At 54.2% G+C, this 26383-nt stretch overlaps 1 protein-coding gene across 2 annotated transcripts in view; it reads right to left on the reverse strand.

Moving 5' to 3' along the window:
- Positions 1-26383, reverse strand: part of DSCAML1 (DS cell adhesion molecule like 1) — a 336815-nt gene that overhangs the window by 13659 nt on the left and 296773 nt on the right. Inside the window, exons 21-30 of one of the 2 annotated variants that reach the window (XM_048827440.2) lie at positions 23120-23273; positions 22572-22689; positions 22085-22248; positions 20930-21028; positions 13143-13331; positions 11194-11481; positions 7720-7875; positions 5824-5854; positions 1727-1845; positions 723-875 (exon numbers count right to left, since the gene is read on the reverse strand). In XM_048827440.2, the coding sequence (XP_048683397.1) occupies positions 723-875; positions 1727-1845; positions 5824-5854; positions 7720-7875; positions 11194-11481; positions 13143-13331; positions 20930-21028; positions 22085-22248; positions 22572-22689; positions 23120-23273 (1471 nt within the window). Of the gene's footprint in view, positions 1-722; positions 876-1726; positions 1846-5823; positions 5855-7719; positions 7876-11193; positions 11482-13142; positions 13332-14923; positions 20451-20929; positions 21029-22084; positions 22249-22571; positions 22690-23119; positions 23274-26383 lie in introns of those variants that run through there. The other variant, XM_048827441.2, reaches the window with a different exon arrangement.

Genomic DNA, 26383 nt, shown 5'->3' on the forward strand with positions numbered 1-26383 from the left:
CGTTTAAAGTTCACAGACCGTGTGTCATGTATGCTAGTAGGCGGCCGTGGGTCCCATGCATGGGGCAAGTTTGGGGTGATGGCAAAGGGGCTCCTGAGGTACAACTCGCTTCCTCTGCTGCCATCTGACTGGTTTAAAATTAAAGTGCTCTAAAATGCAAACAAAACACAGGCCGTTTGGCTTGGGATGCCTGATGAAGACACAGAACAGAGTCTGGGGTACAATTCGAGGGTATAGAGTCTCCCTATTATTCCAACAATAAGGCAACCTACCTCAGGAACCTCAGCACCGCTTTAGCTGGAGCTTGAACTGAGAATGAGTGCTCAGTATGGGGCCCCATGCACAGATCTCTGGGGTGCAATGATGAGCCCCCAAAGCCACACAGCAACTGAGGTGCCCAAGTCCCACTTTTAGGCACCACTGCGATGCCCCAAACCTGTAGGTGCCTAAACTCACGTGGCACCTAAGTTTGTGCTCAAATAGTTCTCTAGGTGACTGTGAGCACATCGATTGCTGCCCCTCTCTCTCATGCCTGAGCCCCAGCAGGATTCTCAAAGCCTGGGCACCTAGGCATGGCCCTGGTAGGCATGCTCAGAAGTGGCCTAACTCCACTCGAGTTGGTTACACCACACAGCTTGATGGCTGGGGCACTCAGCCAGCTGACAGCCTGCATCAGTTGCCTCTCGAGGAAAGGGATCTGCCACACAGCCTCAAGTACTTACTGGTACCGGGTCGAATGTCAGACATGTCGATCAAGGGTCCAGTGTTCTGTATCAGAGCTGGATGATGCAAGGATACCCCAGTGCAGAAGCTCTGAGGATTCACAGCTTGGCTGAACTCGGTGTCTGTCACTGGTATTGTAGCTTTATCATCCCCTGCAAGGAGAAGAGTTTGGGGACTGAGCTCAGACAGCTTCACCGAAGCATCTGTTGCAAGTCACCAGCATCACCAGCCCATGCTGCCCTGACCCACTTGACAGTAGCTCCTTGCCTGACCGATCGATCTCTGGCTTCGCTGCTTGGGGGATCTCCCTCACCCTCCTCCACCCGTGTCAGGCTCAATACAAGCAAAAAAGCTGGGGCTTTACACAGCTCCTCCTGTGCGGTATGGGTGCAGCACGCAGGGCCAGGGAAGTGGCACTTCTTTCTTCCTTCCTGGGCACGAAAGTGGGGCAGGGCACAGGGGACTCTCAGCTTCCAACCCAGTTCCCCCCAGAACTGGAATGTGAGAATGATCCCAAGCAATATTGGCAACTTGGCTGAAAATGGAATAAATGCGAGGGGCAGAAAGATGGGGGCGGGAAGACCCCCCAGTCCTAAGGGAAACTACGTGCCCTGGCCAAGATGGGCTCTTGGCATGGGGAGCTGGCATTCAGAAGCCAGGGCAGGCAGATATCTACCTGAGAATAGTATTTCCCTGGCCAGAAATGTGGCAGGGGGAAGATTCTCTTCCCCTAGGGCCCTTCTGTGGGTTCCCTCAAAGTACGGTCATACCTGTCCCATGTCACAGCACTTCTGCTCATACACCAGAGATGAGGGCAGCTGCAGCGAGTGTGTCCCAGCATGCAACACTCCAACTGGGCCCAGCCAGGAGCCTGTGGGACTATCGGTAAGGTGCAGCCGTGGCCTCAGCAGGGAAGCGGAGGGGGAAGGAGGGTTTGCTCAGCGATCCTTTAAACTGCAATAAGGCAAAGTGCCATTAGATCTGAGGCAAGAGCCCCACTCACCCAGCTGCTTGATGCCCTCCTTATCCTCAATGAGCAGCTGGACACGAGGAATGTCGATATGCAGCCGGGGACCCTGGGGGGGACCTTTCACTGGTGTGTCAAAGCTCCGGTTATTCTTGCTGCAGAGAAAAGAGAAGCCAATGAATACAGCAGAGTCTCCACTTCACTGACGCCGTACCACCGACCAGGTCTATGACCCCTTTCTTCCTGCTGGGGGGGGAGGGAGAAACAAAAGGGCTGTGGGTGAAGAACAAGTCGTCACCCCATCACATCCCGATGCCCGCCACGTATTGGAAATCGCTCTGCCATGCTTTGAAAGTCAAGCAGAAAGCGACGCACCAGACCTGCTGCCGTCACGGGGAGATATTCAGCGTTACAAAGTCCCAAATTAGTGAGTAAAATGGCGTCTTTGCTGTGCTCCATTATGACAGGGATCCAATCCCTGCAGCGCTGTGTGCACGCGCTACCCCAAACGAGCAGGCAGGACCGTGAGGCGAGGCGAGCAGCCGCAGCCTGCACACAGTGCTGGGCCTTGGCGCCCGTCAGGGCACCACGTCTATCCCCTCTTCTTCAGGGCAGCCTCCCACCTGCAGGGTATGATCCCAGACTCCCAGTGAGGGATTCAAAGACCCCCGTCTGGTGCAGAGCATCACAGGGCCATTTCTCACGCAACATTCATCTGCTGTCAGAACAGGGGGGCCAGCAGTAGCTTTGAGAACAGTCACTGGCTACGCCTGCTTTCAAGCAGCATTAGAAAGGGAAGCTTGGAAGTGACACCCCCCTGAGCGCTGTGGGTCTGTCTACACTGCAAGTGGGAGGTGTGACTGCGGCATATGTAGAGACACGCCGAGGGTGCACTCTGGTGCCATGACCGTGGAAGGAAAAGGCCTAGGTAGAGACCGTCGAATCGTGGACGTCAACGAATGGCTACGCAGGTGGTGTAGGAGAGAAGGCTTTGGATTCTTTGACTATGGGACGGTGTTCCAAGAAAGAGGAGTGCTGGGCAGAGACGGGCTCCACCTAACAAAGAGAGGGAAGAGCATCTTCGCAAGCAGGCTGGCTAACCTAGTGAGGAGGGCTTTAAACTAGGTTCACCGGGGGAAGGAGACCAAAGCCCTGAGGTAAGTGGGGAAGTGAGATACCGGGAGGAAGCACAGGCAGGAGACCGTGAGAGGGGAGGGCTTCCGCCTCATACTAAGAAAGCAAGACAAACAGCAAGTTATCTCAAGTGCCTATACACAAATGCAAGAAGCCTGGGAAACAAGCAGGGAGAACTGGAAGTCCTGGCACAGTCAAGGAATTATGATGTGATTGGAACAACAGAGACTTGGTGGGATAACTCACATGACTGGAGTACTGTCATGGAAGGATATAAACTGTTCCAGAAGGACAGGCAGGGCAGAAAAGGTGGGGGTGTTGCATTGTATGTAAGGGAGCAGTAGGACTGCTCAGAGCTCCGGTATGAAACTGCAGAAAAACCTGAGAATCTCTGGATTAAGTTTAAAAGCGTGAGCAACAAGGGTGATGTCGTGGTGGGAGTCTGCTATAGACCACCGGACCAGGGGGATGAGGTGGACGAGGCTTTCTTCCGGCAACTCGCAGAAGTTACTAGATTGCGGGCCCTGGTTCTCATGGGAGACTTCAATCACCCTGTTATCTGCTGGGAGAGCAATACAGCGGTGCACAGACAATCCAGGAAGTTTTTGGGAAGTGTAGGGGACAATTTCCTGGTGCAAGTGCTGGAGGAACCAACTAGGGGCAGAGCTTTTCTTGACCTGCTGCTCACAAACCGGGAAGAATTAGTAGGGGAAGCAAAAGTGGATGGGAACCTGGGAGGCAGTGACCATGAGATGGTCGAGTTCAGGACCCTGACACAAGGAAGAAAGGAGAGCAGCCGAATACAGACCCTGGACTTCAGAAAAGCAGACTTTGACTCCCTCAGGGAACTGATGGGCAAGATCCCCTGGGAGAATAACAGGAGGGGGAAAGGAGTCCAGGAGAGCTGGCTGTACTTGGAAGAATCCTTATTGAGGTTACAGGGACAAACCATCCCGATGTGTAGAAAGAATAGTCAATATGGCAGGCGACCGGCTTGGCTTCACAGTGAAATCCTTGCTGATCTTTAACACGAAAAGGAAGCTTACAAGGAGTGAAAGATTGGACAAATGACCAGGGAAGAGTATAAAAATATTGCTCGGGAATGCAGGAGTGAAATCAGGAAGGCCAAATCACACCTGGAGGTGCAGCTAGCAAGAGATGTTAAGAGTAACAAGGAGGGTTTCTTCAGGTATGTTAGCAACAAGAAGAAAGTCAAGGGAAGCGTGGGCCCCTTACTGAATGCGGGAGGCAACCTAGTGACGGAGGATGTGGAAAAAGCTAATGTACTCAATGCTTTTTTTGCCTCTGTCTTCACGAACAAGGTCAGCTCCCAGACTGCCGCGCTGGGCAGCACAGCATGGGGAGGAGGTGACCAGCCCTCTGTGGAGAAAAGTGGTTCGGGACTATTTAGAAAAGCTGGACGAGCATAAGCCTATGGGGCCGGATGCGCTGCATCCGAGAGTGCTAAAGGAGTTGGCGGATGTGATTGCGGAGCCATTGGCCATTATCTTTGAAAACTCATGGCGATCGGGGGACGTCCCGGGCGACTGGAAAAAGGCTAACGTGTAGTGCCCATCTTTAAAAAAGGGAAGGAGGAGGGTCCTGGGAACTACAGGCCGGTCAGCCTCACCTCAGTCCCTGGAAAAATCATGGAGCAGGTCCTCAAGGAATCAATTCTGAAGCACTTAGAGGAGAGGAAAGGGATCAGGAACAGTCAGCATGGATTCACCAAGGGCAAGTCATGCCTGACTAATCTAATTGCTTTCTATGACGAGATAACTGGCTCTGTGGATGAGGGGAAAGCGGTGATGTGGTGTTCCTTGACTTTTGACACGGTCTCCCACAGTATTCTTGTCAGCAAGTTAAAGAAGTATGGGCTGGATGAATGGACTATAAGGTAGATAGAAAGTTGGGCTAGATTGTCGGGCTCGACAGGTAGCGATCAATGGCTCCATGTCTAGTTGGCAGCCGGTATCGAGCGGAGTGCCCCAAGGGTCGGTCTTGGGGCCGGTTTTGTTCAATATTTTCATAAATGATCTGGAGGATGGTGTGGACTGCACCCTCAGCAAGTTTGCAGATGACACTAAACTGGGAGGAGAGGTAGATACGCTGGAGGGTAGGGATAGGATACAGAGGGCCCTAGACAAATTAGAGGATTGGGCCAAAAGAAATCTGATGAGGTTCAACAACGACAAGTGCAGAGTCCTGCACTTGGGACGGAAGAATCCCATGCACTGCTACAGACTAGGGACCGAACGGCTAGGCAGCAGTTCTGCGGAAAAGGACCTAGGGGTTACAGTGGACGAGCAGCTGGATATGAGTCAACGGTGTGCCCTTGTTGCCGAGAAGGCCAATGGCATTTTGGGACGTATAAGTAGGGGCATTGCCAGCAGATCGAGGGACGCGATCGTTCCCCTCTATTCGACATTGGTGAGGCCTCATCTGGAGGACTGTGTCCAAGTTTGGGCCCCACACTACAAGAAGGATGTGGACAAATTGGAAAACGTCCAGCGGAGGGCAACAAAGGAGAGGCTGAGGGAACTGGGGTTGTTCAGTCTGCGGAAGAGAAGAATGAGGGGGGATTTGATAGCTGCTTTCAACTACCCGAAAGGGGGTTCCAAAGAGGATGGATCTAGACTGTTCTCCATGGTAGCGGATGACAGACCAAGGAGTAATGGTCTCAAGTTGCAGTGGGGGAGGTTTAGGTTGGATATTAGGAAAAACTTTTTCACTAGGAGGGTAGTGAAACACTGGAATGCCTTACCTAGGGAGGTGGTGGAATCTCCTTCCTTAGAAGTTTTTAAGGTCAGGCTTGACAAAGCCCTGGCGGGGGTGATTTAGTTGGGGATTGGTCCTGCTTTGAGCAGGGGGTTGGACTAGATGATCTCCCGAGGTCCCTTCCAACCCTGATATTCTATGATTCTATTCTATGATTCTGTGACCTACACCAGCAAGCGAGACAGGTTCTTACACTGGGAAACAAGGCACTGCTCACCCACCTTATTAGCATTTCTGCCAAGCTCTTTGCATCTGCAATACAAAAGAGAGAGATGTTTGTAAGAGAGACACAAAAAGGACGGAAGATAGACTCTGTTCCCCACTGCAAACTGATGCATGGGTTGGAGCGTGTCTCTGCAAGCAGGCAAGTTTCTAGAACAGCCTTCTGTGTGATGTGCTAGGTGGGAGGGTACATGACCTGCACACAGACACGGTCAACATTAACTGTAGTGTAAGGTGTGCACAATCACAGTACCCTGCCATCAAACTATATCCAATTACTATAATAGGCACAGTTATTTTTTAAGTACCCGAGCAAACTAGTTTTCTATTAAAAAAAAAAAAATCCTTCCAGTCAATGAAGCTCTTGGCCTCACCCACCCATCCAAAATTCAGCCTTGTTCAGCACATGCTTAAAGAGCAATACAATCCAACGCCCAAGAAAGCCTCCAGGATCTAAACTAAGATCTACACTGAAATGGATGAGCACAGAATTGAGAGATGCAAAAACTCATGGGGGCACTTTGTCTGCCTACTTCTCCCACACACAGCACCTTCATGGCAGAGCAGCTTACAGATTCTTCTGTCAGATACCATCTCCCCTGCCTGTGCAGGACTGTTGCCCATACTTCGTGCTTGCCGCTAGGAATCTGCGGTCTCCTATTAACTGTTGCAACGTGTTTAATCCATGTTAACTGAACCCCCCTCTCAAAGTTTTCTGTTTCATTAAGCATCTGTCTATGCTTTGGGGACTGGGTAGGGAAAGAGACAAGGAAACCTGCCCAAAGATGTGAAAGTGCAGGCTGGACTTTGTAGGGAGATAGCTCCCCCAACTCCCTCTCCTGCCCTGCCATATGCTGAGCTGCAGATGTAAGTTACAAAGACCAGTTGGGAACACAGCTGACCATGGTCAAACCCTCTAAAGCCCAAAGGTGTTTAATGGCATACACCACCTTTGACGGTTGCAGTTAAAGAACTGCAGGGACTGCCTTCCAGGAAAACTCCAGCGAGACCTCTAATGCTCGTTAGTGTAAGCTAATCACCTCCCAACAAACCCACCCAAAATAGCAACAAAGCTCATGCAACTACCATGAGGCTTCGTGAGCCTACCTTGTTCACGCTGCCTAGATCCCTTCCTGCCGACCTGCTAGGGCTCTGCTACTCGCTTCAGGGCAGACTCTCATTCTATGTCTGTTCAGTGCGTAGCGCAGTGGGGCGCGGAATGCACGACAGTCAGAGAAATGATGGCCAAGATAGTCCACAGTGACTAGTGATCTGGGAGGGGTCTCCCAAAAGCGCTGAGCACCCCTTCTGAGAACGACGCCTCTTCGTGATGTCTGCAGCGAAGGCCCCAGAATCACGAGTCACACAGAAAGACCTCAGCCTACATATTTAACTGAATAAAAAAAGGAACTTCCCGATCACTTCCTATGAACGCTTGCCTGGGTTCAGTCCCTCGGGGAAGAGAGCAGAGCCTGCGTCTCATGGAGATCCTGCTGCTGAACGTTCCTTCCCCCCACTCACAATACAGAAGCCGTCTGTCAGAATTTGCTTGCCCCTTGGGAATCGGACCGCGTGACTCTTGTTCTATCGTTTCTAGACAGTGGGGCACCCTCTGTAAGTTGTTGGCCTGAGCAGCGTTAAATTAACCCGGAGGAGGAACTAGTCTTTTCAGGTGTATGGTGTAACTCACAGGTTCCCAACATGCTTTCCAGCGGCAAGCCTGAATCTCCCTGCCCTGCCCAATGCAATCAATACGCAGCCTCCTGACCAGCTGGTATTTAATCTGTGCATCTAATGACGGAGGAGACAGACTCACTCAGAAGTCTGGGGTGGCTGCAGTTTTCCTCTATGGCAGGTGAAGCTAAACCCACCACCCCACAGGAGGCCGGGCTCACCTCTCAATCTCTTCAGACGCTTCTCCTTCCTCTTCTTGCGGATGATGAAGAGCAGGGCCACCCCGAGCGTAGCCAGGATCACAGGGCAGGCAATGGTGAAAAGCTTCTTCACGTCATCCCCCTCCCCCTGAGCAGATTTGATTGGGGGTATGGTACCTAGGACAGAGCCACACACACACACGAGGCAGTAAGACAACACACCCATGTCAGACCTCAGCTCGGGGACCTGAGCAGAGCCCAGGCCAGGCCCGGCTGACAGGGGAGGGCTGCGGACAACAGCTTCCTCCCAACTGCAAAGCAGCTCCAGAGGGATGTCGGGGTGGGGGCAGGGGGAGAGGTCTGGGACACCCAGATAAATGTGTGCGCTCGCTCTCTCGCTGCTTCCAGCAAGCCTGGGAACCCAAGAGACAAGCTGGCCTCATGGTACCTGCAGCCGAGGCTGGCGGTTTAAGTGTGTTTAGATGAGGGTGTTTCTGGCTCACTTGTGCAGACTCACCCGGCATCTGCACTGCAGTGGGAGGCGTGACACAGCTCATGGCAGCGTACCTACACTAGCGTTCATCGAGCTAGCATGGCCACTGACCCCAGCATTGGCTGTACAGACCTGGGTGCGCACTCAGCTTGGCGGCCCCTGCTGCTGCATCTTCACTCCTATTTTTAGCCACTGTAGCTAGATTCAAGCTTTGGCAGGTGAACCTACCGCGCTGGGTGCCTCTCCTCCAGCTGCAGCACAGACCTACCCTCAGAGCTGGGCCGTTGGGGGCTCACCCCATCCAAGCTACAGAGATTCACCCAATCCTTCTTGCAGTTGGTCATGGGAACCCACGCTAAGCACACGCATAATACATGAGAGCATGTGCAACTGCAAGTCCCGCACATGGCAGCTAAGAGGTATCCTGGCCTCAGCCACCTCCTCCCCTGCCAGGATTCACGTTCCTAATGCACAGCCACGTGAATCCTGGCAGGGGAGGAGGTGGCTGATCTGACCCACCGCAGAGTTTATCTGGCACGGAGTCACTGCCGCAGCCACCGACCCTGGTAACCTCCTAAGGACACCAGCGCGTGGAGGGTGGGGATGCGAGGCCACTGGGATGCATTGTTGCTCCCCTGAGAAGACTGCTTGCAAATCTCATTTCCCTGCTGGGTGGTGTGGCCTTTGCAGAAGGGGGAGTGGGGGCGGGGCAGGGCAAACAGTATTCCTCAGATGTTCTTGTCAACTGCTGGAAATGGCCCACCTTGATTATCACTACAAAAGGTCCCCCCCACCCCCCCCCCCGCCTCCCCGCTCTCCTGCTGGTAATAGCTCACCTTAAGTGATCCCTCTGGTTACAGCGTGTATGGTAACACCCATTGTTTCATGTTTTGTGTGTATATAAATCTCCCCCCTGTATTTTCCACGGTATGCATCCGCTGAGGTGAGCTGTAGCTCACGGAAGCTTATGCTCAAATAAATTTGTTAGTCTCTAAGGTGCCACAAGTCCTCCTTTAGTATTCAGTAGGTAACGGGTACACCTGCCCTGTGTCATCTCCATCTGCCTCTCAGTCCACTGATAAAAACGAGGCACTTGCAGTCTCCCTGGATAACGAACATGTGACCAGGCTCTGAGTAGAAGCATCTGTCATAAGAACACACCAGCCCTACCACAACTCTGGCCCCAGACTCCCTGCTGACAGCTGGCCCTGCCTGGCTCGGGGGCTGCTCAGGAAGGGGCCAGCACAGATCTCTGGCCTCTTTGTACAATTGGAAGAAACCCACCTGCCCCCTGAGCTGCCCTTGTGGAAGGTGAAGAAACAAAGCAGATGTGACTTTAGAGGGGTTTGCTTTATGGCTAGAACACCCCCCCCCCCCCCCCGCAGGCTGAATACTAAGGGGCCGAGCATCTAATGGTTACAGCAAGGGACTAGAAACCAGAACTCCAGGGTTCATTTCCTGGTCTTGCTACTGACTCCCTCACTGTGCAAGTCAGACCCCTGCTCTGTGCCTCAGTTTCCCTATGTGTATAACACAGATAGTGATACTGACCCCTGCAATCTTTGCAGGGAGTGGGGGAGGCAGGGGAGGACAGGAACCAAAGCGGGGGAGCAGCAGGGATGATAGCTGGTTCTCCAGTGGCAATTACTGAGACATTTCTCAATGTTCTTTGGACAATAAGGGAGGAGGCATGAGAAGAGCTGGGGTATCCGTCCAGTTCTCGGGTGTCTGCATCACAAAACCAAGACCACTGCAGCCGGCCCTGACGGCAGACAGCCTGCGCAGGGAGCCAAGGACTGAAGGGGTGATGGGGTATGTCTACACAGCACACGGGGAGGCAGACAGACGCTCGCTGTGCTCGAGCTAGTGCTGTGAAAACAGCAGGGGAGCTGCCTGTGTCTGCGCCCCGGGGTCAGGCAGGATTGCACTGGGATGGCTCGCCTGCATCGACATGGCCACACTGCTATTTTTCACATGCTACTTCAAGCACAGCAACCGCCTGTCTGTCTACCTGGGCCAGACGCAGGCTCGCAGCGACAGCGTAGAGGTGCCCGTGGAGAAAGGACAGCACGCTGCTCATTAAATCCACCTTTCCAGGAGGGAGGAGCCTAGGCCCTGGATGGGAGAGGAGGAATGGCTGCTGCAGCACGGCCGTGCATGGTCAGGCCCCAGCCGGCACAGACTCTGCAGAGATGGCGCTGGGTCACAAATGATCAGGCTGTGGGTGTGTTTAAAACCCGACCCCTGAGCTGGGATAGCCAGGAGCCAAAGCTAACGTGTACGAAGTAATAAAGCAGGAGAAAGACCTGGAGAAGTCTCTGGCTAGGACAGGCCTGTGGTGAGCTAGGAAGACACTTAGCAGGGAGTCTCCAGCATACGCTCTCTGTGGTTTGGAGAGCTGGCTTTCTCCTGTACTCCTCTCCCCATCAGCCTAATCTAGTTCAGAGCGTGCTGGTAGCCGTGTCACTCCCAGGATAGTAGAAAGACCGGTGTCTGTCTTTTACCGGACCAGCTTCTGCTGGAGAGAGGCGAGCTACACAGAGGCCTGAAGAAGAGCTCTGTGCAGCTTGTCTCTCTAACCCACTTTAGGCAAATCTCACTGCTCGTGCTCCCCTCCCAGCTCTGGGCCAGGCGCCAGAGCCCCACGTGATCCCGGCTGCGGGGAGCTGTGGGCAGAGGAGGCCGAGGGGCAGGAGCATGCATGGAGAGCTGGCATGGAGGGCCTGGCTAGGAAGTGAGGAAGGTGGGCTGGGGAGCACTTCAGAAGCAGCGAATTTTGGGTGCTGCAGCTGCCTGGCATTCAGCTGAGTGGCTCAGCAGGGCCACAGGCAGCAGCAAAATGCTGAGCACGAGAGACAGCCCCTTAACGCAACACCGCCGGTGCCCCGTGCAACCTGACGCTGGCGCGGGAATCCTACGACTGGCCCGCCCCACATCCCCCGGCCCCCTAAGCACGCTGTGCCCCACGGCTATCCCCCGCCCCACGCTGGGTCAGCTCTTACTGCCGTCGTAGTCCAGCGTGGCGAACTGGGTGGTCTCGTTACCGCAGCCGGCGCTGTTGCAGGCCTTCATCCGGAGCTCGTACCAGGTGGCCTCGCGCAGCTCCGTCAGGAAGACCTCGTTGGAGTTGTTGGTCTTGAGGCTCTGCCAGACCCAGTTGCCCTTGGGCCGGTACTCCAGGACAATGGCCACGATGGGGCAGCCCCCGCTGCTCCAGCCCTGCAGGTTCAGCCTGGCGTGCGTAGAATTAAGGTGGGTGAAGAGGTGCTGGTCCTTGCTGAAGGAGGGCTCTGTGGAAAAGGACATGGCATGAGGGCCTGGGAGGGGGCAGCTCTTACAGGACAAGCTTCCCATCTGCCCCCCACGTGGCCTCCACTCACTCAGCCCAGCCGTCAATGGGAGCTGGCTCTTACCCCGTCCCCATCCTGCCGGCGACACTCAGCGCGCTCAATCCCCTCCGACCCAGCGACTACCCGGCAGCCACATTTCGTGCTGCAAAGCGGAGCGGGTGACGGAGCTCCCAAGCACAAAGCCGCCTGTCCAGCGGCTGGTAAATGCCCAGCGGCTGGTAAATGCCCAGCGGCTGGTAAATGCCCAGCGGCTGGTAAATGCCCAGCGGCTGGTAAATGCCCAGCGGCTGGTAAATGCCCAGCGGCTGGTAAATGCCCAGCAAGTGAGACGCAGCAAAGGGCCCCTCCCGCCGCATTTCCCAGGCAGAGGCCTTGCTGCTCCTGCCGTGGTTTTATGGCTGGGTTGCTGGCAATAGGGTTTGGTAAGTGAACTGGAGGAGCAGAGCCCGGGTCTCTGTAATACACGACTGCTGAGGTCACTGTCCGGGCAGCGAGGGGAAACAATTCTACTTCTGGTCACAGCCAGTTGCGACAGCATCTTAGCTAACTGACTGAGGGCAGTGGAGTTCTTTTACCGTCGGTCACAGCCAGAAATAAGCTCGTACATATAAGGCCAGGGCCAACTTTTAACAGGACTCTCGTCAAGGATGTGAGGCCAATAAACTGACCTCCTGCACCTTGCACCACACGTTACAGAATACGAGTCTAAACACCTCCTCGGAGTTTCTCATTTCAGCAAAGAAAAGGACAGACGGTCGCACAGAGGAGTCAATTGGTGGCCCCTGCAGCAACCTTACAAAACCAAATGACCCAGCAACAACGGACGAGGGCAGGAGTTTTCCTGCTTCTCCTGCTCTGCCCACCAGTCTACCTTGCTTGATCCTTGCAAGAAGGCAGCGCTGGCCTTACTGGACCCTCTCTGGACACCTAACCATGGGCCAAGCACCATGCACGCCCCCCCAGGATCATGCTGCTGTCACTCCTCATGGTGTTCCCAAAACTGCATCTCAGCAAACTGCACTGGAGCAAACTGGGGGAGAAGGCAGGGTGCGTGGCAGTGTGACAGGAGGATGGGGAGGGGTTAAAGCATCGACACCTGACCCCACAATGGGTAGGTCAAATGGAAAATCTGAAAGGGAAAAGAAATGCAGCTGGTGAATCTCTGCACCGGGCTTGTGAGGCCCCTGGCCGTGCTAGGGGCTGGGCAGTGGCACGGAACAGTGCAGAGCAAGTTGCCTCAGGACCTTTCCTCGCTGGGCTGGGGGAGGCCCTGGTGAGTGCGTGCCAGGGTACCAGCTGGTGCAGGATGCCCTGGGAATGGCCAGCAGCTCTGGAAGAACATCGTCCAGGACAGAAGCAAAAGGGAAGCCCTCCGCCTTTCCCTAGTGACAAGCTAGAACCAGCTTGTCAAGCCCTGTGTCCTTATTCTGCCTCCAGCAGCAGCCCATAGTGCTGTGCTGAATGAGGGGCAGTCTACTTCCTCCCCGCCCCAGCCCCTCCCTCCCCAGGAGCTAATGGATGCATTAAAGAGGGGAACCAGCGCAGGTGGCCCGAGACGTACAGACGAATTCCGAGTGGCTGGCCGGCCCCTGCTGGTTTACCTCTGCCATGTGTCTTGGCCTCGATGATCTCACTGATCCGGCCAGCCCCCACGCTGTTCTTAGCTGCCAGCTTCACCTTGTACCACGTGCCGCACTTGAGGCTGTCCAGCTTGAACGAGCGCTCGGTGGAGCTGATGAACACGTCCTTCCACTCCTCGCTGTTGTCCACCGAGTACTGCAGCACAAAGCCTGTGGGGGAGAGGGGCAGGGGCTGTTAGCACTCAAGATCTAGAGGCAGTTGGGGAGAAGGGGACAGAGCACAACCTCCTCTCCAAGGGGGAAGGACTGGTCAAAGAAGCCCTGGCTGTGCAGGTCTATTGTGCTCTGAATCTGTGCATCCAAGCAAGCAGGCCTCAATCCCGCCCGTCTGAAGGTAGGTGACTCTCAGCCCCATTGTACAGATGGATACACTGAGGCAGGGCTGGCTGAGGAGCCAGATTTGCAGCGTCTTTAGGTAACGCTGTGGAAGGTGTTGCATTAACTGCCTGTGCAAAGTACAAGGTTAGCCACTTTAACGTGCAGTTACCCAGCCTGCCCAGGCACTGCCAGCGGGCGTATGGTTCAGGTTTGTATGCTTCACGTGCTCCAAATTCACAGGAAAATCTGGTTCTAAGTTACTTGCCCAATATTGCACAGCCAGTCAGCAGCAGAGTCCTCCAGAGAACCCACAAGTCCAGAGCCCTAGCCCACTGTTTTAGACTAAGGGTATGTCTACACGGCAGTTTCAACTCAGGCTTGAGCCTAACCCTGCTTCCATCTACACACAAATCACGCTAACTCAGACCCCAGGACCCCACAGGGACGGAGGGTCAAAGCCTGAGTCAAGCCGAGACCCTGGGTTCAAGCCTTATTGCTTTGCAGTGTAGATGCAGCCTCCCCATGACTCGTGTTCTGGGAATCCACCAAAAGTATCCCACAATCCCACAGGGCGACTTTCTGTGTCCTCTGGATGGTCAAGTTTTGTGGACAGTCAAGTTTTCCCACATTGCACCACGAACAAAGGGATAGAGTGGCCACATTCTGGAAGGGCGCTAGGAAGTCTGGGATATGGGTGGTTGGACTTGGGCCTGCATAATGCAGTGCAGATCCTGGAATCCCAGGTTCGGTCCCAGGGTTCAACAATTCCTAGCCTGGGGTTACAAATGAGTGTAGACACTCAAGCCCTAGGTTAACAAACCCAGGGTCTGCTAACTTGAGTTCTGCTGCAGAGGGCTTACCTTACAGGGTAGACCGATCCTACAAGCTCCCTACTCCTTGGTTTGGGCTCAGAGCAGACAATTGTAAAGTGCAACCCACCCCTGCCGCCAGGTGGTACTCTGCAGTTCCAGGAGCTGAAGCAGCCAGATGAACAGACTCCAAAAAGGCAGGGGGAAAATAATCTTTATGCATCTATAACGAATGCAGAGGAGAACAATTCCCACAGCTCCCTCTTTGCCTCCCCCCAATTCAGAGTGACACAGCCCTGGGATTGCATGAGGCTGCTAGCAGTGGGAGCCTGATACACAGCAGGAACCCAGATCAAAGCAGCTCAACACCAGCCATGCGTAAGGGCCCGCCTGCATAATACTAAAAGCTGACCAGCCTGGGCAGCCGAGGGCACCAGCACGGCTGCAGTCTGGGTACTGCTCCGCCCCACCAGTGCGTGTGTGGGGAGGGACTGCGCTAATGGCTCCCCCCCGGCCACGCATCTCCAGACCCATCCCGGGGGAAGAGGGGTTCATTAAATCCCCAGCAGGAGGCTCTGAAAGGACAGCGGTGGAAGGCAAAGGCCTCTGCCAGATTCTGCTGCCGGCCCTGCCAAGGTGCCCGTCTCGAGGGCAGAGTGGGGAGCGCCATCTCTGTGACTGTCCTCGGGCAGTCCGTGCTGATTGCAAGGGCGTTTTCAGTGGGGCCAGATCCCAGCTGGGACCTTGCCAGACCCCTTGCACACCGCCCCCCGAGGCACCTTCTGAGGGGAGCTCTCAGCCACCAACTCGCAGTTTCTCATCCCAAATAAAATCAGGCCGGTGTTAGCCACCGCTCCGCCCCTGCCCCCCCCTTTGCCAAACCAGCAGCCATGCAGCGCTAGGGGGGAGCGTGACCCCGCAGACTAACCCCAGAACACTGCACTCCACAGCCTCTCCTACCCCCCTCCGGGCCAGGCCTGGAAGGAGCCCTGATTTACAATTTAAATCCAGCTCTGCCTCCCCGCACATTAAACATGTCTTCCTGCCTAATTTCATACATATGAATGGGGATGGAAATGGAGCCCTCTTTTCTTAGAGTATTAAAATGGAGCTGGAACGAGGGGGGAGATTTCCCCCCCCTTTATTATTGATATTAGCGCCGGGGTTTGAAGCTGGCTCGCTTGGCGGCTACAGAGTCTGTGGGCAGGAAAATCCACCTCTCTCAGCCAGCACCAAATCCCTCCACAGACATGCGGGTGCGTTGGGGCATCTGCCGTCTGGATCGGTTTGTGGGGAGAAAGCTACTGACCCCACAGCTGTCTGAGCAGGATACTGGGGAAAAGGCAGGAGAAGGGAGTTTCCAGATTAAAAGGCATGGAGCCAAAGCCTGCACTGGAATATACAGGTCATGGACTCTGCAGCCCGTCACAGTCACAGTTCTCCAGCCGCCCAGCTCTGGCCCAGTGGGACTGTGGCCAACTAGGAATGTTGAACGCACACACACACACGCCCCCTCCACCCTGCAATTCCCGTCATGGTGCAGGACCCAGTTTCAGCACAGCTGTGGGGACTGGAGGTGGGGGAGATGGGGCCTGATCCATGGTCTGGAATGACACTAGAGGTTTGGGCCTTTCCAGGGTCCAAAACCAATATGAAAATGTGGTCTGCTCCCACGTGTCCTGTGAGCTGAACCACGCCAGGGCTGCCATGTTGCAAGTGGGTCCCCCACAACCCAGTGAGAGACCTGTGGCGTGGAGGGCCCCCGGCCAAAAGGAGGCAGGGAACTTCAGCACTGTTTCCTTAGGTGAGGGGGCGGTGTGAAGACTGGATGGGGGGAGAAGGGATTCTCAAATGTCAGAGCCAGCACTGAGCTGCCATGCTGGAGATACAGCTTCAGATTCCACCCCCTGCCTCCAGCTCTCCTTGGGCCACAGTGGGAGGGCAATGCCAGAGGACAGAAACAACCACAGCTCTTGAGGATAATGGGCTTCCTGTCCCATGTTCCCCAGTGGGTTGTGGGGCAGGGCTGGGATACAGAGATCACTCAGTACAAAGCAAGGTGCACAGTTCTGGTGCAAGGCGAGGCATAACACTGCCCTATCACCCACCCCCAGCATGCCTGCAGCTTTCCTTGGGGTCTGCTGCCCCCTCCCCCACAGGGTTCACAGTCTGTACACAGCATCCCCTTTGGGCCCTAGCCTCTGCCCCTCGGTCCTCCCAACCCTGATCGCTCTCCAAACCACCGCCTTGGGGAAGGCGCATGCCCGCACCTGGTCTGGCCCCTTCAGCAGATGCCTCTGCCGCGCACTAGCAATTCTGGGGACTCCCATGGCTCCGGTCTCCCCGGCTCTTTCAAGCATCCTGCCTTTCGATCTCGCTCCCTGAGGCACGGAGCGTCCTACCTGGCACCATCAATAGCATTTTCACCAATTACTTGTTTCCGCATCAGAGTTCGGTGAGTGGGGAATGTGATTGATTGGAGCGAGGCTATAAAAGGAAAGCCAGAATTAACTGGCTCCCTTGGGAAGCTGCTAGGAAGTTGCTTCTGTCATTGAATGCTGCCTCCTTTCACATGATTAAGAGTATTAGGAAACACACCGGGGCCTAGATGAATAAACCTGTTACACTCCCATCAACAACATGTCTCAAAATGGCTCTCGGGGCTTTATTGGGGACTGAGGCAGGCTCGTATACACACAAAGAAGCAGTTGTTACACTTCAGTGAGGTGATTATTATTCTGAGCCGATCCCCTTGCAATCCCAGAAAACGCACAACAAAGAATCACCTGTCAAATGCCTAACGCATAATCTATTCCAGCAAGGCTCAAAGGCCTCACTTCCATAGGTGTGTCACGCAAGATTCCCAAACAAATGACTTGCTCACACACACACACACACACACTACTGCTGCTTTAACTGTAGGCTTCTCTACACAGAGAAATTGCCCTGTCTAGCTATAGTGGAATAATGACACTGTTACAGTTTGAGCCAGCATAACCCTGTAGTTTAGAACAGAGTGTCCCGTGCACACAAGCCCTGTGTTATGATTCTGTTTACACACAGAGCAAACACACATTCCCAGTCTGAAGGATTTATTTCAGAGTTGGAGAACTACAAAACGAGATTAACACACGTCCCTAAGAGAGAGAGCACAGTGTCGTTCTCTCCTCTGATAGTCTGCACTGAACTGAATGCTTAGGGTGACCAGACAGCAAATGTAAAAAATCGGGACGGGGGTGGAAGGGGTAATAGGATCCTATATAAGAAAACGACCCAAAAATCAGGACTGTCCCTATAAAAATCGAGACATCTGGTCACCCTATGAACGCTAAATGTCTGCCAGTCTCTGCAGATTTTAAGATGTGATGCAGAGAAACCTCCAGGCTCGCTTTGCAAAGTGCCTGAGTGGGTGCTCTTATTTCTGCATCCTCTGATAACAGTCGGTGTGTGCAGGAGTCATTGGTTTAGGGACTACATTCAGCTTGGTCACCATTATGTAGGGTGCAGTAGCAAAGCGGAGACCCACCTATGGGGTGCCTCCTGCTGGTCATCTTGGAATTAGCTCTTTTCCAGCTTCAGAGCACCCTCTGCTGGCCAGTGTCTCGCCTGCCTCAGGCCCCATGTCCCTCCCGGACCCTGGTGCCCCTTTACCTCAGGGTTCTGCCCCAGCAGTGCCCCCACTCTCTGGGTCTCCTCTCCCAGGAGAGCCCCCAATCCTCTAAACCCACCTTGCCTCAGTGGCTACTGCCAGTCATGATCTAACCCCTGCTCACTGGGGCAGCCTGCAGCCTGTAATGGTCACTCATCACTGGCAATGGCGGGGGAGGAGGAGGGAGGACCAGCTGCCTCTGCCTATTCCCAGGCTGCACTTCTGTAGCCCCAGTACCTTCTTTAGGCCTTGCACAAGGCCTGCAGCCTGGGGTGTTACCAGGCTGGAGCTCCCCAGCTCCTCTTGCCTTTCCCCAAGCACCGCTCTACCTCAGGTGCCCTGCTCAGCTCCTCCCAGGCAGCCAGGCCCTTCTCTCTCCAGAGCGAGAGACTCCTCTGCCTTCTGGCTCACAGCCCTTTTATCAGGGCCAGCTGGGCCCTGATTGGCATGGCCCCAGCTGTGGCTGCTTCCCTAATCAGCCTACCTTGGCTGCTTTTAACCCCTGTTCTCCAGGAGTGGGGCAGGACACAAATTCTTGGGACCCAAGGTGGGGTATTTCAGATCACATTCATTTCATAGGCAGGGACTGAAATGCTGTTTGGTTGCTCAACGGGAGCTCTTTGATGTTACAATGGAGCCAAGTATCTTAATGAGTAAAACCTATAACTCCCAGGATGGACTGCAGATTCCTAGGGCTCAATGAACTTCGTGCATGGCTACTGTAGTTCTCTCTAATGGGAATCTGACATGTGGCTATTGGATTCCCGCCTTAGGAACTTTTGTCTCAGTTACTTTGGGGAGAGAACCTACGGACAAAGGAACATTTGCTGTGTCAGGTAATGCAGGACTGTGCTTGACTTCACAGATGTTTTCACGGTGATCTAAGATGTTGAATTTATAGCTGAATGATCGTATACAGGACCGATACATATAATACACACACTCATCTCAACTAAACACAGTACACAGTTACAGTTGTTGTTAGACACTCAAAAGAGCGAGGAAAGTCAAAAGGTGGCAGCTGGTGTACCTGACGCATCATGAGTATAGGGTTCACGTCACTGTCTTCCTGCAATGAGGAAGACTTACTGTTGCCGTGGGATTCATAACTTGGAATGTCTTGACTTTTTTTATATATGCAAATCTCAACCTTCGTGTTGCACTGACAGGTTTATTTATTTTTGCATTTACTTCGCTCATTCTTAAACAAAAATAGAACAGGAAGAGAGGCCCACGTTTGTGCAAATGTGCGTCATGAGCCAAATGAACGAATATTCAAATGAACGTAGTAATGTTCAATTGGACACTCTCAGACGCCTGTGTGATTTGACTGTCGGACAATATTTGATCTCAACGCCCATTTCACACCAGACTTCCGTCCTGCCACTTCCAGACCAGCTCCATCAGATGGCGCTGTCTCCCCCTGCAAAGCCAACACCAAGGAGCTTTGCAGAGGGAAGAGCCCGGGACAGGGGATTTCATCAAGCTGTGCACTCCTGTTCCAAAGGCTCACGCCACGATTCGCCAGGACAAGACACCTGGCCTTTAGTTATTTATTCACTTTTTATATGCAGCATGTTTTTAATATTTCTAATCCAATTATAACCAAATGTATCAACAGAGTCCGCTGAAGTGAAAGGCTGCTGGCTGGGGAGATTTGCTTGTAATTACTTTCATGCTTTTAAATTAATTGTAAGTGAGGTTTCCATTCCCCCCCCACCCCCAGTCTGCAGCTGTTTCAACATATAATTCATTAGATGAATCAGAGCAGAAAGGAGGCTTTGGAAAGCCAGGAAATTCCTAGAGCTCTCTAGCCGTCCAAGATCTGCTGGGAAGGGTAGAGGGAGGCAGGAGATGAGCCCTAGTCACTCAGGGTCCAAGCTTCGTAGACACCAGGTAGCTACAAGACATCTCCCAGGCAGCCAGAAATAGCAATTAGCAGCTTGGCTTTTGCAAGCCACTTCAGTCCCAGGATCTTGTAAAAACACGTAACAAGCCAATTAATTGAGACTTGCAGCCCCCCTGCAAGGTTGGGAAGCATCACTCTTACAGATGGGGAAAGCAAGGCACACAGACTAAATAATTTACTCACCCAGCAGGTCAGTGGCAGAGCTGGAAGTAAAAGCCAGGAGTCCTCCTGGCTCCCAGTTCTTAGCCCTAAGCCATAGACTAACGTTCCTTCTCAGAGCCAGGAACAGAACGAGTCCTGACTCGCCGTTCCCATCCTCTAACCACTAGACTACATTCACCTCCTGAAGTTGGGTGTAGAACCAGGAGTCCTGACCCTCGATTCTCAGCTCCAAGAGTGGACCATGCGCTCTTCCCAAACTGAACCAAGCTTCTGCCTACCGCCAAACATGGCCTTTTTACATCTCTGCTGCAAACTGAGGAACTCTGGGCTTTGTGTCAGGGCATGGCAGTGTGAATGACATGGCATCTCCAGCCTTCTTCTCGAGCAGCAACTGACCACCATGGGAGCCACGCAAGGATCTCCTTCAAAATAAGGATGCATGCCATTGCACCTTCTGTGACAAACTCATCATTCATCCTCAGAAGGCCAGTCAGGATCTCCAGAAGCTAAGCCCTAATGTGCTAGCATCTGCACCTTCAAAGCCACGAGGCCTTCCCTCTTTGAGGCTATGTGCCTCCACCTGGCTTTGCTGCCCCAGGGGCGAAGCAGACCCAGCTACTCACACATGGCAGTCCCCCCCGGCCCCTCCCAGAAAATTTAGCAATATCAAGCTCAGACACAGGATCTGCCATCTCCCCAGCCCCTTCCTGAGAAGGGCATGCAGAATCCCCAGAATTTATGCCACTGCCTCTCCTCCCTTGGCCTCGGCTGTGGAGCACAAGCCGTGCAGAGCAGAAAGAGGGAATCTCAGCACCTTAAACCTGGGCTCTCAATATCACAGCCCTACAGCTGTCCAGCCACACAGAGCTCATGATGCTCTCCAGTCCCTTCCCCTTCTCACCTCTGATGGAGCTGCCGCCGTTGTCCCCAGGAATCCAGGCCAACGTGATGGATGAAGCTGAGGTTTTAGATACAGTCAAGCGTGGCTGGTCTGGGGGAACTAGATCAAACAGCATAAAGTCACTGAGCCCATTTCACACTGGAATCAGAGCCAGGCATCTGCACCTTTATAGGGTTAATTTCAAATACAAGCCCCGTGCCCATGGATGACCTTTGAGCACTGAGCCCCGTGTGCCCAGGGATGGCCCTCTATCCTTTCATCTAGTTGGGAAGAAACATGCAGCTTCATCACAGTGTGGAGAAAAATCTAATGTTTGGATCTTTGAGGTACAGATTTTGGGGGCAGTTTACAAGGTGTTCAGCAAAACCTAACATGGAGGCAAATTTTTGCATGAGAGTTTTTTTAATTCAATGTTTCGGACACCCCCTAGCAACCCAGACAGCAGCCATGGTTTAATGCACAAGACCTGAGAGTAAGACTGTCCTGAAACAGAACACAAAATAATCCTGTCTCACCTCCCTGCTCCAGAGTGAGTGAAAAGTGAAGTGTAACACAACAGCATCACTAGCAACAGGTCAACTGGACCCCACCCTCCCAGTGCACACAACTTCATGGCTTCATTAGCATCGACGTAGGGAGGGAAATGCCGGCGGCTCTCACAGAGGCATCACACTGATGTAACTCCATCGACACCAGGGCGGCTCAGATGGACGGATGCACCAGGCTAGGTGAGACCAGAACCAGCGCATAGCTACATTGCTGGTGTGTGCACTTTCACGGGGCGAAGCGGTGTTTGGATGGGCTTGCGGAAAACAATTCTCAGGCCCAGTGACCAAACTCATTTAATTGTAAAACAAAACTTGACTCGTGACAAAGTGTGATTGGCTTCGGGCAACGGTAGTTCATATAAAAGGGAGGGCTGCCCAATCGGGGACCAAACACCCGCACGTAACTTAAGTGGCCGATCGCCGAGCTCCAACAACGAATCCCGAGCTCTGATGAGCTGAACGAACAACTCCAGAGGCCGAGATGCGTCTACAGAAAATCTCTGTCCAGCCATTTCCAGAAACAAGCAGATTCGTAATGATGGGCCAAGTGGACAAAGGCAGCGCATGGCCGAGCATGCCAGGCTGGGTGTCCTGGCACAGCCCTTACCTTGCACCAGCAGGTTAATGATGATGGTATCAAAGCCCCATGCGTTGGTAGCAGTGCAGGTGTAATACCCAGAATCCTCGGCTTTCACCGAGCGCAAGACCAGCGTGCCGTTGGCCTGGATTAGCCGGTGTCCGTCCACTGCCACTGGGATGGCAGAATCCTCGCTGCAAGGAATGAGAAATGCCAGCAGCTTATCAGTGTAAATCCCTACTCGTGCCTCCCAGCAGCAAGAAGCTCCCAGCGCCTACGGATGGGGCTCCAGAGCGTGTTGCCCCAGGAGCCCAAGAGCCGCCCAGATGGCGTGTAGCGCTGCCTGGCTGCTCTTCCATTCCACAGGCCAACGGCCAGGCAGTGCCCCCAAACAAAAGGTCAGCTTCTCCAGGGAACAAGGACCTCTGGAGCTTTTCCCCTTTGCCACCTCTCTGCCACAGGGATCAGGGCTCCTCCCGAGAGGCTGCACGGCGGGGAAAAGGTAGGCTTTAGTCACCTGTCCTTTGTCCATTTAATGGCAGGGGCCGGCTCCCCAACTGAATTGCATGGCAGCCTCACATCCTTCATCCACGGAGTGGTGACGGTGCCGCCAAAGGAGATGATCTTGGCTGGGGCTGTGGGGAGAAGGGAATGTCAGTCTGGCTGGACGAGCCACGCACACAGAGCCTGCCTATCCCACCAGTGCAGAGCCCACTCTGCTGCACTGGGAGCTGAGATTCACCACTTTTGTTGATGACGCAGAACCTGCTCCGAGTGGATTAGCCAGATGGATTAGCCGGCGCTTCGTGAGGTGCTGGCTATGGCGAGTCCTGGAGACAAGGGGCCGACCCAGAGCCAGCACCAGGGCACATGTCAAACCCGAGCCTGAATCCAGACGTGCCTGAATCCCCCGCCTCTACACTGAGCCAAACCTAAATGCCAGATGACCTCCCCCACCCCACCCAGGACTCTGTTACCCAGAGAGAGACCCAGCTCCCCTCCAATCAGCCCCACTGCCCCCATCCCATCTATCCACCCCACCCCACCCCACCGGCCCTGACGCACCTTTCCCAGCAGGCTCAATGGTGACCTTTTCACTGATGTTGCCACGTCCCGCCGAGGTCACGGCCGCCACCCACAACATGTACTGCTGCCCGCGGTTGAGATGGGCGATGCGGTAGAAGAGTTGCTCGGGGCTGGTCTCGTACTCGCTGGGGGCCTGGCAGGGGAAGGAGGGGATGCAGCTGGTTAACCAGGACAAGGTGAACCCCCTTTCATGCACCTCTTCCTGCCCAGGCTTTGATGCAGCCACCAACCCCGCCCCACCCCCAGTACAGCCATACTAGTCATAACAACAGTCTGGGCACCCTAACCCCTGCTCGGACTAGTCCTGACTTTAAGGGACCCCCCCAGATTATCCTTGTGCGACGGCCACCATCTCGGCTGACCCCAGGATCAGACAGGGACCCGCAGAGCTGAACGCTGGAGCTTTTGCTAATGAGCACAGACTCCATGGCTGGGGCGGAGCAAGCCACAGGGATTGGGCACAGGGGGACGACCTGTAATACACCTACATTTAGGGACTGGGCAGGCAGGCCCTCCAGGGAGGGCTATTTGCCAGGGAAGTTTCCCAAAAAAGTGGTGGACGCCCCAGCACTTGGGGTATTTTTATCTAGAGTAAGCAAATTGTTATATGTTATTATTTATTACAGTGTCTTCACTATCTTTGAAGGGAAAGCCACATGTGGTGGGGACAAGGGGTTTGGAGTGTGGGAGGTGGCCCAGGTTAGGGCAGAGGGTGGGGTGTGGGGTCTGGCTGGGGATGAGGCGTTTGCGGTGTGGGAGGGACTCAGGGCTAGGGCAGAGTGTCAGGATGTGGGGGTGAGGGCTGCGGGGTGGGGCCGGGGATGAGGGGTTCAGGAGGGGGCTCAGAGCTGGGGCAGAGGGTTGGAATGTGGCGGGGGGGGTGAGGGGCTTGGCTGGGGCTGCGGGCTCTGAGGTGGGGGCAAGGATGAGGAGTTTGGGGTGCAGGCAGGCTGCCCTGGGGCTGGGGCCAGAGAACTCCCCCCAGCCCTCTCCCTGCCAGCTGCAGCAGCTAGCTCCGGGGAAGGGGCCTCTCTCCCCCCTGCTGGCAGCAGGGAGCTCTGGGGCCGGGGGAGAGACCCACAGCAGCCCTGCAAGCCCCAACTTGCTCCTCCTTCCCCCAACCTTTATCCTCTTCAGGTCCCTGCTGCGTGGCTATTTATAGGGAACTTAGCGCACGTTGGGTCGATGGGAGCCGCCACTGGCTTGCGGCCTTGCAGTGCAGAACCCTGATTTATGACCTGAATTATCGCAGCAAATGGACCATGACCCCATTGTACTAGGCGCTGCATGCACAGGGAATAAAGAGACAGACCCTGCCCCAGTCTATGCATTCTCTAACAACTCCTGGCTAACGTCCCATGGAAGGGACGGCCCCAAATCCCTGCCTTTGCATCTCCTCTGAACAACCCGGGGAGAGCAACACTTGCTTCTCCAGCCCCATGGCGTACCCAATCAACCCTGTAGCTCAGCTCGCAGCACACCTGCTGGGGCTGGGGGGCGGTGCCCTGACAGGTGTCCCCCTTACCTCGCGCTCCGATGGGCTGGGAGCACGGGTTGTTGGGAGCAGGGCAGCAGCTGCTGCTGCTCCTGAGGACTTCCAATAAAAGTCAACATTCAGTGGTCCAGTGCCTCTTCCTGCTGTCTGCGAATGTCCCCAAGGAGGGAGGATTATCGCAGGCAGGCGGGCGAGACACAGGAAGGTGGGTGTGGTCGAGCTCTGGAAACACACCAGGCCTCTCGCTGGTATATTTCAAAAGGCTCATGATTTTTATGTAAAGGGAAGCTAGCAAAATCTGCAACCCCCCCCCTTCATCCCCTTCCTCTGCCGAGGATCCATCGGCCCAAGGAGGCACAAGGTTAGAGATGAGAGAGCCACCCCCCCGCTCTCACAATCGCTGGAGAGGCCGGGTAGCACTCAGAGCGGCTCTCTCTCTTTGTGTTGGTTTGCTTGGCTCTAGTTTCTGAAAGCTAATCCAGCTCCATTTGGCATTTCTCAATGCCAGTGTAAACTGGCTGGTGTCGTCATTTCTCCAGAGAGCCCAGTTCTGAGCTTCAGGAACAGATGGCAGCATCGGTGTGATGTGTTCCAGCGATATCACGCTTCCGAGGGCCCACGATCCCTCCTGCTGATCTACAGCACGAGCAGGATAGGATGGGAGGGCAGGAACCCATGACGGCTCGATGAACCCCCCTCCTCCCCCCAGCAATTTGCTTTGTGGCTGCTCAGTGTGAAACATGCAACAAAACATTCGCCTCATCCAGCCCAAAATTCAATATCAAAAATACTGACCCCATGTTATGGCTCCCCCCACCTCCCACAGACAATTCTTCGTCACCCTCTCACTTGCTGTACTGCATAGGGCCCTTCCTCACTCCCCTCTTTGCAGAGCATGCAAAAATCCTGGAGCCAAGAGACAGGTTTATTTCAAATAAATAAATGGATAAAATCACCCCACCCCCAAACCCACTCCACTCACATAACCAGCTGCCCCAGTGCAACCATAATTGTCTCACTTGCATTTAGGACTAGCCCTGCTCCTGCGCAGATTTCTGGCACATTGTTTGTGGGCTCAGTTGCCCTTTGGACATCAAACAGACCAGAGAAGAAAAGCTGAGTGCCAAGCCAGGTTTCCAGTTGTTCTCTCCCACGCAACAGACCGACAGAAAGGAAACCAGCAGAGCAACATAGCAACCACGGGGCTCGCTGTTGCACATGAGAACCGTTTGGCAACAGCAACTTCCAGGAGCTTGCACTAAGGAACTGAGGGCAACCTGGGGCAAGAGACATTCCTGATATTATGGGATGGGAGGAGGAGATAAAAGATGGGGAGTTGATCTCGTTACCCGTTCGTTATGAGTAGCCATACTATGGTGCACCTAGCAGCTCCTACCGAGATCAGGGCCCATTCTGCTAGGTTCTGAACAAACATAGAGTAAGAGGGAATCACTGCCCCAAAGAGCTTATAGTCTAAATAGACAAGACAGACAAAGGGTGGGAGTGGGACGGACACAGTGACAGAGCTGGTATTAGAAATCAAGGCTCCTGACTCTCAGAGCAGTGCCTTATCTACCGGACCACACGTCTCCCTCTCTAGTGCTTCCTGAGGGAGGGCTCAGAGAACAGCAGAATCACTTTTGTAGGCAGCCCCTGGCATAAAGGATGCATGAGCCACAAGAAGGGTGGTAAACTATGGCTGGACTAGGGGTAACAGAGATCCTTGATGAGGAGCCTCATGGAGTGCA

This window comes from Caretta caretta, chromosome 22 (assembly GCF_965140235.1).
Source record: "Caretta caretta isolate rCarCar2 chromosome 22, rCarCar1.hap1, whole genome shotgun sequence".
NCBI lineage: Eukaryota > Metazoa > Chordata > Testudines > Cheloniidae > Caretta > Caretta caretta.